The 11060-nt window shown below is 35.0% G+C and overlaps 1 protein-coding gene across 1 annotated transcript; it reads right to left on the minus strand.

Moving 5' to 3' along the window:
- Positions 1–1994: 1994 nt before the first annotated feature.
- LOC135681897 (ATP synthase subunit beta, mitochondrial) lies at positions 1995–10251 on the minus strand. Its single transcript, XM_065196540.2, has 9 exons — positions 10093–10251; positions 8871–9101; positions 8382–8678; positions 8020–8204; positions 4634–4915; positions 4304–4516; positions 3709–3876; positions 2858–2891; positions 1995–2191 (listed from the first exon to the last, which is right to left on the minus strand). The coding sequence occupies exons 1-9, from the start codon at positions 10202–10204 to the stop codon at positions 2097–2099; spliced, it is 1617 nt and encodes a 538-aa protein (XP_065052612.2). The 5' UTR covers positions 10205–10251; the 3' UTR covers positions 1995–2096.
- Between the last annotated feature and the right edge of the window lie 809 nt (positions 10252–11060).

An 11060-nucleotide genomic window follows, 5' to 3' on the forward strand; every position in this document is an offset into this window, starting at 1 on the left:
ATAACATACTTAAAATCGCACAAAATCGACCGTGGGGAAAAATATGATATACGGCACCACATCCGATAATCAAATAATAGTAACACAACTGAGGGGATCTGTTCAGAAAAGGAAGAAATTTGTTTTTCCTTTAAAATTGTAGATTTACGTAAGGAAAAATTTTGCTCTTCTTGGCCTGAAAAATAAACGTGCTAATAAAGGAAGTAGTCAGTTTTTTCTGATTTCCCGAAAACATGAGTTGTAATTTGAAATAACCGACAGGCAGTTTTTTGATGTCAAAAAACAAAATTCGTTAACGCACCGTAAGCGAGGGTCAATTATCAACATTTCGGGGTGCACAAAGTTATACAATGCCTTAGCAATTTACTCTGGGTGGGGCTATTTTGTGTATTGGGGGCATGCCAACCAATGAGGCAATGTCCTTTTGTGATTTCGATATCAACACAGGACATTATTTCCTGATAATTTATACAAATGAACGGCTCACTTTCTGGAAACTGGTACTCTCTGGACACAATATGGCAGAATCGCTAAGCAATTTAGTGGATTAAAACTTTGTGATATGCGAGCTAGTTTTTAAAATGGAATAGCAGTGCACGTTATGAAAAAGGCGTCTCAAACATTATAAAGCACAAAGAAATCCACTATAAGACTTGATTCAAACAACTATTCAGCAGAGAGAGTTAAAAAACTCCAATTGGTAACATTTTTGTTCGTCAAAACTGTCGTCCATACTTTCTTTACCCAAGACAGGTACCTGGGGAAAGTGAAGATGTTGGTGCAACACCTTGTTCTAAAAGACTGCAATAACGCTCTACTGAGTTCAGGTGGAAAAATATTGCTTCCTTTGTGGTAATGCTGCTACAAATGACAATTTAACATTGATGCGTCGTTCAAGGTAAGACTGTCTCCCGTTAAAGCCCGAAAATTCCTGAAATTAGATATTAAAGTATTTGAAATTAATTCTGCTTTTTTATGTTTAAAGCGTCTTCTCAATGGTCTTGAACTAAGGCTAGCAAAGTGGGCCATAAGTTGACTCATTTTTATTTGCCATGTAACACTGCATTCATACCCATTTTGTTTCGAAAACCCTAACGGCCTTTTTGTACTGTCAACAATATGTGGATTCACAGCAAAGAAACAATTTGTAATGGCCTGTTTTATCTGGCTTTCAAAACGCAAAGAACTGTTACTGATCCAGGGTAGATTTAGACCGGGCACTTTTGCGGACCAAATTTCAAGTCAACCGAGAAATTTGCTATCTTTCCCTAATGTAAACTGAAATGACATCCTCTGAATAGCCGTTCTCCAGAAATCTTTTTTATTTGTTCAAGTTCCGAGTCGAGTTTAGACTTAGAACATCAGCGCCCTATGAGTAAGCGTTTTGATGAGGCTGATTTTTCTTTGTTTTGGGCAAAATGAACTGCATCGAGTATATAACCCCAAAAATGTGGGTTTACGGTATACACTAGTAAGAAATCCAGCGTCAGATTTTTTAACGAAACATCTAGAAATGGCAAGGAGTTATTTTTTTCCTTTTCAAATGTAAACTGTAGGGCTGGGTGAAGGCCATTAAGGCGTTTTAGGAAAGTATCAAACTCAGCCTATGTTTTGAAAATGGTATATTTGTCATCCACATACCGAAAATAGACACCTGGCTTTTGGTCGCAGTCAAACAAACGCTCTTCATGAAAGCCAACAAAGATATTGGCCAAGGTAGGTCCCATAGCGACATCATCCTTTTTTGGTACATTTCATTGTTAAAGCTGAATTGAACTGAAGATTTTAGATTGAAACCTGGTTATTTTTGCCACCTCACAGGTGTTTCCTTAGTTGCATTACTTCGCAAGGAAAACAATCTCGTATTGAGAAACATTGAACTCTTTACAAACAAGGATGCTAAGATAGCCTAATGCAACATTGCATATATTCTTCTGAATGAAAAAAATTGTTTGGATAAAATTTCGTAAAGCTCCAATCATAACAAGCCTCGATTGTATAACACACATTTAAACATTCAGAAACATGAAATTTTACAAGGGGAAAGAATCAAGCACAAAAGAAATTCAAATAGCTCTCATCTATTGTCTAGGAATTTAGTGTTCTAGGGCAAGCTTTTCGGCTTTTGCAACGGCTTCATCAATATTTCCAACCATGTAAAAAGCTACTTCTGGCAAATGGTCGAGCTCTCCTGCAAGCAAAATAAATTTATCAGAATTGGAAGGTCATTAACAAAATAAGTACAAGTACATTATTTGAAGAGGACTGTGATCATTCATATATTTGATATGGAAATTTTGCTGTTTGTTTTTCCACTTTTTCACCTGTGAAGTGGGTAAAGGTGCCTCAATATGGCAGAAATATTGCATAAGAAGGACAGGATGTTGACAAGGTGCAATTGCTAAAGAATAGGATGGCAGTCCAAATTTGGGTATAACAGATAACATTTTGAAAACTAAATATGCAAAATTTTGAAAAGAAATTATTACAAGAGAATATATTACAAGATACAGTTTGGATTGTGCTGAAATTTTGTTGAGCTGGCTAGCAAATTTTTGATTGGGCATTACAAAGAGTTTAATACCTACCTTGAGTTTACAATATTCAGGTCAAAGTTACTGTTAAAGTCCTCAAAAACCATGGAAAAATACATGCTGCTGATAAGAAGTCAATTTGAGATATTGTTTCCTTCGACAGGATCCAAGCATTGCCATAGGTCATACAATGTTGGGTTTTAAGAAGGAATTTGGTATGGCCGACAGACAACCCAGCTATCATGCAATTTCCACTGGGGGCATAGATGTTGGCATTTGAAAACTATACATACAAAGAGTGATGAAGACAAAAAACTGCTTACCTGAAAGAATCTTCTTGAATCCAGAAATACATTCCTGAAGAAAGCAAAAACAGTTTTAAGAAAACTTTGGATCAGTAAATATAGAAGCTAAATGTCATGCAATAAGACTTTGATAGGCAACTGAGCAATCGCATCTAAAACATAAAACATTTGTTTCCTTTGACAGGTTCCAATGAGTGCATAATAAACAGACTTGGGGTTTTAAAAAGGAAACTACTATAGCCAACAGACAACCCAGCAGTCATGCAAAATCCTGTGGGGGCATAGATGTTGGCAAAATTCTAGTATCTTGAAATAAAGAGGTGGATAGCAGACTTGAGTTCACATTGCTGAGAATTAGACAAGTTTAACTGATAAAAGCAAAGGCAATTCTGGACTGTCTGATCTGAAAATATTTTCTTATGTCAAACTAGTATATATAAATATTATAATACTTTAATGCTCCCATTACCTAGTCTTATATCAAACTAGATTATATCCTTTTAATTCTGCCAATATCTAAATCATGGCAGCAATTTCTTAATGATGGAATGATGACTGCTTGATATTCCACTTTGACTTGGCAGAATTTTATTTCCTGATGACTCTCAGAAAGACTTCTGAACCAAATAAAACTTTATCAGCAAACACATGAGCTATCTTAACGGCTCAAGACATCAACTGAGTTATGTTAAACTTAAACATGTCTTAGCTAGGTCTATTCTGCTCATTAATAAGGTGCCCCATTCACTTCCTGTAACAGTGTGACCGAACAGCAAATCAATATGATAAACCAAACTGACAAAGATTCTAAGAAAGAATATACATAATCAAGACCTTCTAATTAACTATATAATAAAAAGAGTACATACAGACAATGGGACAAGTTTTCCCAAATGACCCGTGAATACTTCTGCGACCTGGAATGGTTGTGACAGGAACCTTTGGATCTTCCTGGCCCTTGCAACAGTTAGCTTGTCGTCTTCTGACAATTCATCCATACCAAGAATAGCAATGATGTCTTGAAGTGATTTGTAGTCCTTGAATAACAAAAAATTAAAATTAATTATAGCTTCCATTATCAAGACTTGTATGTTAAAAGGCAAAGAAAACTAGAAAGATTAGTATACCAAAGCACTGCTTTGCCTGATACTTCTCAGAGTAAAAAACATCCCAAAGTATGAAAACAGATACTTATTATAAATTTGTTACTTAAAATAAACCAAACAAACACAAAACGTTTTAATTTACAGTGAGCTACGCTTATCTCTATTTTCTTTACATAACACTTTAATGAGACCTTAAACTATAGCAACAAATAAGACAGGTATACAAAATCATACATAGACATCCTGAGACACATAGCAACATCAAATCCCACCTAATGCATACAATAAGCATATATAGAGAAGCAGCTAGATATATGCTTCTTTAAAAAACAGTTATAAATTTGTAGCATTTTCATACCTGTAGAATTTTCTGTGTTGACCTTGCTACATCATAGTGTTCCATTCCAACAACATTGGGGTCCATGATACGTGATGTTGAATCCAGTGGATCTACAGCTGGGTAAATACCCAACTCAGAGATACCACGAGACAAGACAGTGGTGGCATCCAAGTGAGCGAAGGTTGTGGCTGGAGCAGGATCAGTCAAGTCATCAGCTGGCACATAAATAGCCTGTAAAAGCAAGTGATTAATGAAAAATTTCTTGACATTCTTTCTAGGTTGAGCAAAATTTGTTTGCTGAGTTAAAGATAGCTTAAAAACAAAAGCAATTCAAGAAATGTAGAATACCTGTACTGAAGTAATAGATCCTTTCTTTGTTGTGGTAATCCTTTCCTGCATAGTACCCATATCAGTTGCCAAGGTTGGTTGGTAGCCTACAGCTGATGGGATACGTCCAAGCAAGGCAGATACCTCTGAACCTGCCTGTGTAAATCTGAAAATGTTATCAATAAAAAGCAACACATCTTGTCCTTCTTGATCTCTAAAATACTCTGCAACTGTAAGTCCTGTAAGAGCAACACGAGCTCTTGCACCTGGTGGTTCATTCATTTGACCATACACAAGGGACACCTAGAAAAGGAGTTTGTGATTTAACATACAGTTCAAGGAAAAATTCTAGGTAGACAAAAATATAATGTAGATTGATTGTCAAAATTTACATAAGTGGCTCACAGGCAATTTTTAGGATGCAACTTAAAGATGGTATGCAGTGATAAATGACTCAAAGCAGGTAGGTCTAGCAAACACACACTGCCATTGCCTTAACACACAGCTTGTCACCATTTCACAATATTTATCAATAATTGTCTACAGTGGCAATTTAGGAAAACTACTGTTTAACCCAGTCCTGGTAATATGAAATTTGGCAGCGGACTGGTAATCGCACACCTTGAAAATTTTAGGGGTGTAATGGCATGCAATCCATAAAATAGAGACCTTACGATTTTTATGAAGACCTGATGTCATTTTTGTATTAGAAGGTGTGTTTCATTGTTTGAAAAAGTGTACGTGGTTTTCATAAAACCATTAAGTTTTTATAGAATTTTAGAAAATGTTTCTTGAAAACAAGAAAATTTAACAAAAAGTATACAAGTTTTTTAAGCCATGTTGCCATTACTCTGTTTCAGTATGAGAACAGATTCAAGTGAATCTGTTTAAGATTTTGAGTTTCATTAATACGCTCAAAAACGGTGTCAATTGATACAAAACTGAAGTTATTCATTAACAAGTTGTTCAAGGTGGAGTGATCAAAAAAAGGAATCATTTGAATACACGTTTTTTCATTGGGAACAGCGAAGACAGGCATTCGAAAGTGGAGTCATTCAATCTCAGTTTCAAAAAGAGCTCGAGCAAAGGATATGTGAATGGACAAATATGGATTAATGGAAACACCCACATTATCATTTTGAGCGAGAACAGAGACACACAAAGAGGGAGTAATGGAAACCGGGCCTAATTGAAATGAAGTGAAGAGTTAAAATGCCTCTGGGAATGCCATCAATATAACCCGCACAAATGAAATTTGAAATTACTTTAGAGAAAATAAAAAATAAATTAAAAGAAAAAAAGAAAAGTTATTCAAAACGTGGAACTACATGTGCGATAGAAAGCATGCCTAATATTACCAGGACTGGTTTAACCAGTCTGCCACATACCGTAAATCCTTATATTCCCCCCCCCTGAATAGGCCCCCATCCTAGAACTACAAATTGTCAATTAGACCCCTTGGAATAAGCCTCAATTGCATACTTTTGGTAACAATTCATTAAATGCTCATTGAGGAATTCCTCCTAAAATATATGCCGTCTTCTATTAGTGAATTCTTAATGGCTACTATAATTTCATAAGCCAGACCTCTTGTATAAGTCCCCCTCAAATAACCCCTTATCCAAAAATACTAAAAATAAATAAACCCCCAGGGGGTAATTTGAGGATTTAAGGTAGTGCTTGGAGCTGTATAAGCATACAGTAAAAAACCCGCATAAAAGAACCTGTTTTTATAAGAACCTTGAGGCTGAAATTTAATCTTTAAAACCCTATAATCAAGAACCCCCAAAAGGCTGAAATTTGAAAAAGTTCTTATATATAAATGTAAAAAAAGGGTTTTTAGAATGATATTTTTATATACCCTATTCACACTGGCAAATAAAACCGGCTCAGCATAAATCAGGTTATGGTTGGTTATGGTATGTTGCATTCTAATTGGACAATCTAACAACACAAATTCATTTGGTTGGTTGAATTTTTACATGAAAAATAAAGCTGGTATAAGTGTGTCTGTTAAAGTTTTGTGGTGGAAAACATTGTTAATGTGTGCAAGGCCTGTACATATATAAGAACTTGTTAAGAACCTTTTAGACTGGAATTTAGAATAGCAGCCTGTTAATTAAGAACCTATTCAGGCTGCCAGAAAAAACCTAGGTTCTTTTTTGCGGGTTTCTACTGTAGGCATTAAAAAGGACAATAATTGTCTGATGATCACAAAAAGCTTGAAACTTGAGAGTTGTAACTTGAAACCATTTTGTTCTATATACCAAACCTAGTAGCAATAACAAACAGACAAACTGTAAAAACTAACTGTCTGAATGAAAATCAATGGCCTCCACTGTTCAAACACATAAAAAGACAAGTAGAATCAAAAGGCACCATGGCTCAGCAATTTCATGTAGAAGGCAATGGCATAGTTGATAAAGAAATGTAATCCAATAATAAAAGTAGGATGGTTGTGTCCTTTGACAGGATCCAATCTATGTATTTAGTAACATGAGATTGGGTTTTTAAAAGGACTGTATATACTTTTGCCAACAGACATCCCAGCAATCATGTAATATCCTGTGGGGGCATAATGTCGGCATTTGACACATTTTGACACATAGCATGAAGTTTATCATTAATGTACTTCAGGGAATGGTGACAAAAAGATTTTAAATTACTTATAGTAGCAAAAATTATTTGAAAAAAAAGAATTACATATAGATGCACACATGAAATAACAATGCATCAATTTATTTAGCTTATCAGTGATTTTTTTCACATGCTAGAGCTTCAGTCTATAATTAGACAGCATACAAGCTTTTTTTGCATTGTATATATCTATCTTGTGAGTGGGCCAAGTGATGGGTTTTCAGTAGACAAATACCAAGCCAAATTCTTTTCAGAGAAACACACCCTCAGAAATGGAAAAAATTGGCACAATTGGCATAAACAGTTGCAATTGACATTAAAAAGTTGTTAATTTGACCAAGACATGAAGTATATAAAGTGAATATGAAATTCCTTCTAGAAACATTCCATTTAATTCTCATTTTTAGTGCAGCTTTTCAGCATTTTATGAAAATGTGAGAAATTAAGAGGAAAGCTATATATAACAAATCTTGAATTAAATGTTGCTCTTCCACCTTGCAATGTAAAGAATCATACATATATATCTATATAACTAAAACCTTCTTAGAGCACTGGAACCATCAATAGGGAATTTAATTAACAGTGCAGAAACACCTAAATGTGGGGGCAAAAAATAGTGGGTTGCATTTAAAAGAGCAGATACATTAAATAGAGAATATTCTGAGCATAAACATTGTTTGCTGTTCTGTGCAAGTTTTGAGCACTTTAGAGAAGCTAAAGGCACTTAATTTACAAAGAATAAGGATAGATAGCTACACAAAAAAACAGACCTTTGATCCATCTCCTTTGAGGTCAATGACTCCAGACTCAATCATTTCATGATACAAATCATTTCCTTCACGTGTTCTCTCTCCTACGCCAGCAAACACTGAATAACCACCATGGGCTTTGGCAACATTGTTAATAAGTTCCATAATCAATACAGTTTTGCCTACACCAGCACCACCGAACAGACCTAATGAGTAATTTTAAGATTCACATATCTTCTCAAAACTTTCCAAACCAAAAAACATATATATGATCTTTCATATATATATATATGTATAAATAAGAAAATCTTTACTAGTCACAAAACATCAATACAAATTCAAAAGTAAATGATATATAATAATCCACACAGAAGAATTCTCACCAATTTTTCCTCCTTTCGCATAAGGTGCTAATAAATCTACAACTTTGATTCCAGTCTCCAGAATCTCTTGATTGACATTCATTTCAATAAATTCTGGTGCTTCGGCATGAATAGGTGCTCGCTTGTCAGTTAAGATGGGGCCCCTTTCATCTATGGGCTCTCCAATTACATTGATAATTCTGCCTAAAGTCTCTGGGCCAACCGGAATTTTGATTGGATCACCGGTATCTAAAACTCCTTGGCCACGAATAAGACCTTCAGTACCATCCATAGCGATTGTTCGAACAACATTTTCTCCTGTAATGTCAAAGAACGGTATAGATAAAAAATGCATGCATACAGAGACTCAAATACAAGCAAGTTTTTAAAACTTGTACAAAAAGAACTAAAAATTACTTTTCTTTATTATGGAGCTTAACAGAAAACTGATAGCCATACCAAGGGTTTTAAAATTTTTCAAGGCATCACTTCAAAATATGTGGTAATTACCTAAATGCTGGGCAACCTCTAATACCAATCTTGAGGTTCTTCCTTGAACTTCAAGGGCATTCAAAATTGGAGGCAGTTCTCCTTCAAACTGTACATCTACAACAGCACCAATGACAGCAACAATGCTTCCCAAGTTACCAGCTGCTGCTGCTTTTGGGGGCTCAGCTTTCCCTGATGGTGCAGCTGCAGCCTTATTCTTTGTTGTGTCTGTGGTGACATTTCTGCTTTTTACTGAAATGGGAGATAGAGTAGCAAAAACTTAATAAACATTTTCTTCTGCAAAGAAAGATCTTTGAAATACAAATAAATCATTACCCTAAGAGGAAAGTTGATACTAATTCTATTCTGTTCATGGTAATTATCTGCACATCAGATACCCATTATTTGTAAGAATTCAAGGTTTGACACAAAACAGCGTTACTGTTGCAACAAATGTCCTTCAATTTCTCTAAAGTGCTTTTCGATTTCAAATTTTATTACTTTTGACATTTTGGGTCCTAAATGATGTTTTTAGGCTGTAAAAATTTTTTGTTTTGCTATTATGTTTTATTTTATTATTGAATATGAGAGCCTTTAGAAATTTCTTGTAAATTTTTGAAAGTTTAGAAGAATTTGTTTTATTTCATCTTAATTTCATCTTAATTTCATCTTAATCTTATCTTAATGCCCTCTTATCAATCAAAAAAATTGTGGGGTTCCTCGTTTTACAAAATTGCTTGTTTCTTTTAACATTAATTCTGTTTCTTCTTCTAGAATAAAAAACCTTTTTCTAAGAAAACGTTTTTGTATCCTTTCTCGTCTAACTGCCATCCCTTCTAAACAGAGTCACATCACTGGAATATTTCAGAGTGTATATAAAATTATTCTATGAATTTTGGCACATAAAAAATATTCATTAAAAAGTTTGTTAAATTATATTTGGGTGACAGGAATGTATCCTACTCACATCACGACCTCGACCTTTATACTTGTAAATTTGGTGAAAAACAAAGTAAGAGAGAGTTACCATCATTTATTAGGAACAAGAGCGCAAATTTGATAACAACCAATGGTCTGTAAAATCATGAATGCCATTTCATATTTCCACAGGGGATTGGATCTTAGCGTGCAAACTCCAACTTAGGCCGCCAAATGACATGTGGCAAAGCTGCTACAGTTGGGCTTAAATAACAGCTATTGCAAAAGATATTACACAAAAAATACAACTGCAAAATTAACTTACAGCTTTCAACACATGCTGGCAGTAACCTTTGGTGTGCTGTCGGAACCGAGCGCTGCAATAGCGCTGGTTTTACAACACCATTCGCAAGCCTTCTCAATCCCTGTCTCAACATGGCCGTGGAGGAAAGCGAGGGATGAGACGACGCATGCTTCAACTTATGAAAGACAGGTCACGTGATAGATTCATATCACGTGGACGTTATGGACGAATTTGGAAAAGGATCAATTCTCATACATACAAACATACATACATACACACATACATTTTTTATTTTTCAATGCAGGTTAAAAAACCTGGCATTTCAAAAGAGCTGATGTGGACCTGCTATGAATTAAAGGCTAAAGGAAACAATTATTACATCATGTAAATTCTCTATGATCACTAAACTCAATCTCCGGGGCTCCTGAAAACATTTTCTGCAAAATAAAAACAACACTTTCAGCAACCTTAGAATTATATTACATATATTGTGAATGACACGAGCTCAATAGAGACCTGGTGGCAAAGGGGCCGGGGCACCACTGGTTGAAAAGTGTCAGAATTTTTTTTTTCAAAAACGAACTGCTTTAATTTAAGTTCTATCAAAATGTAGAGAGAAGAGAAATCCTTTTGATTTTCCTGAACAAAATAGCATGAGTATATATCGGTACATATAGTTCCTTGCTTGTTGTGCTTAAGATGCTTGACACTCTTTTTTATACGAGCCAGTAAATTTAAGTTCAAGCTGACTTATTTGGCTTTTTAATTTGGCTAGCTTTTTCGGCGAATATTAAAACTTAATTTTTTCGAAAATATGAGGCTGGATTGTTCTTAATTTGTTCTTATATTAATAGGATGTAAGCAGTGTGATTGCTAGTCTTTCTTGATCTAGGGTGGTGTTCAGGCCTCATTTGCCAACAAAGTGAGCGAGACAACCTTTATTTGCCGACAAGTTTAAATATTCGCCGAAAAAGCATCCTACGTGGCTA

Source organism: Rhopilema esculentum, chromosome 16 (assembly GCF_057945365.1).
Source record: "Rhopilema esculentum isolate cy_ngs chromosome 16, ASM5794536v1, whole genome shotgun sequence".
NCBI lineage: Eukaryota > Metazoa > Cnidaria > Scyphozoa > Rhizostomeae > Rhizostomatidae > Rhopilema > Rhopilema esculentum.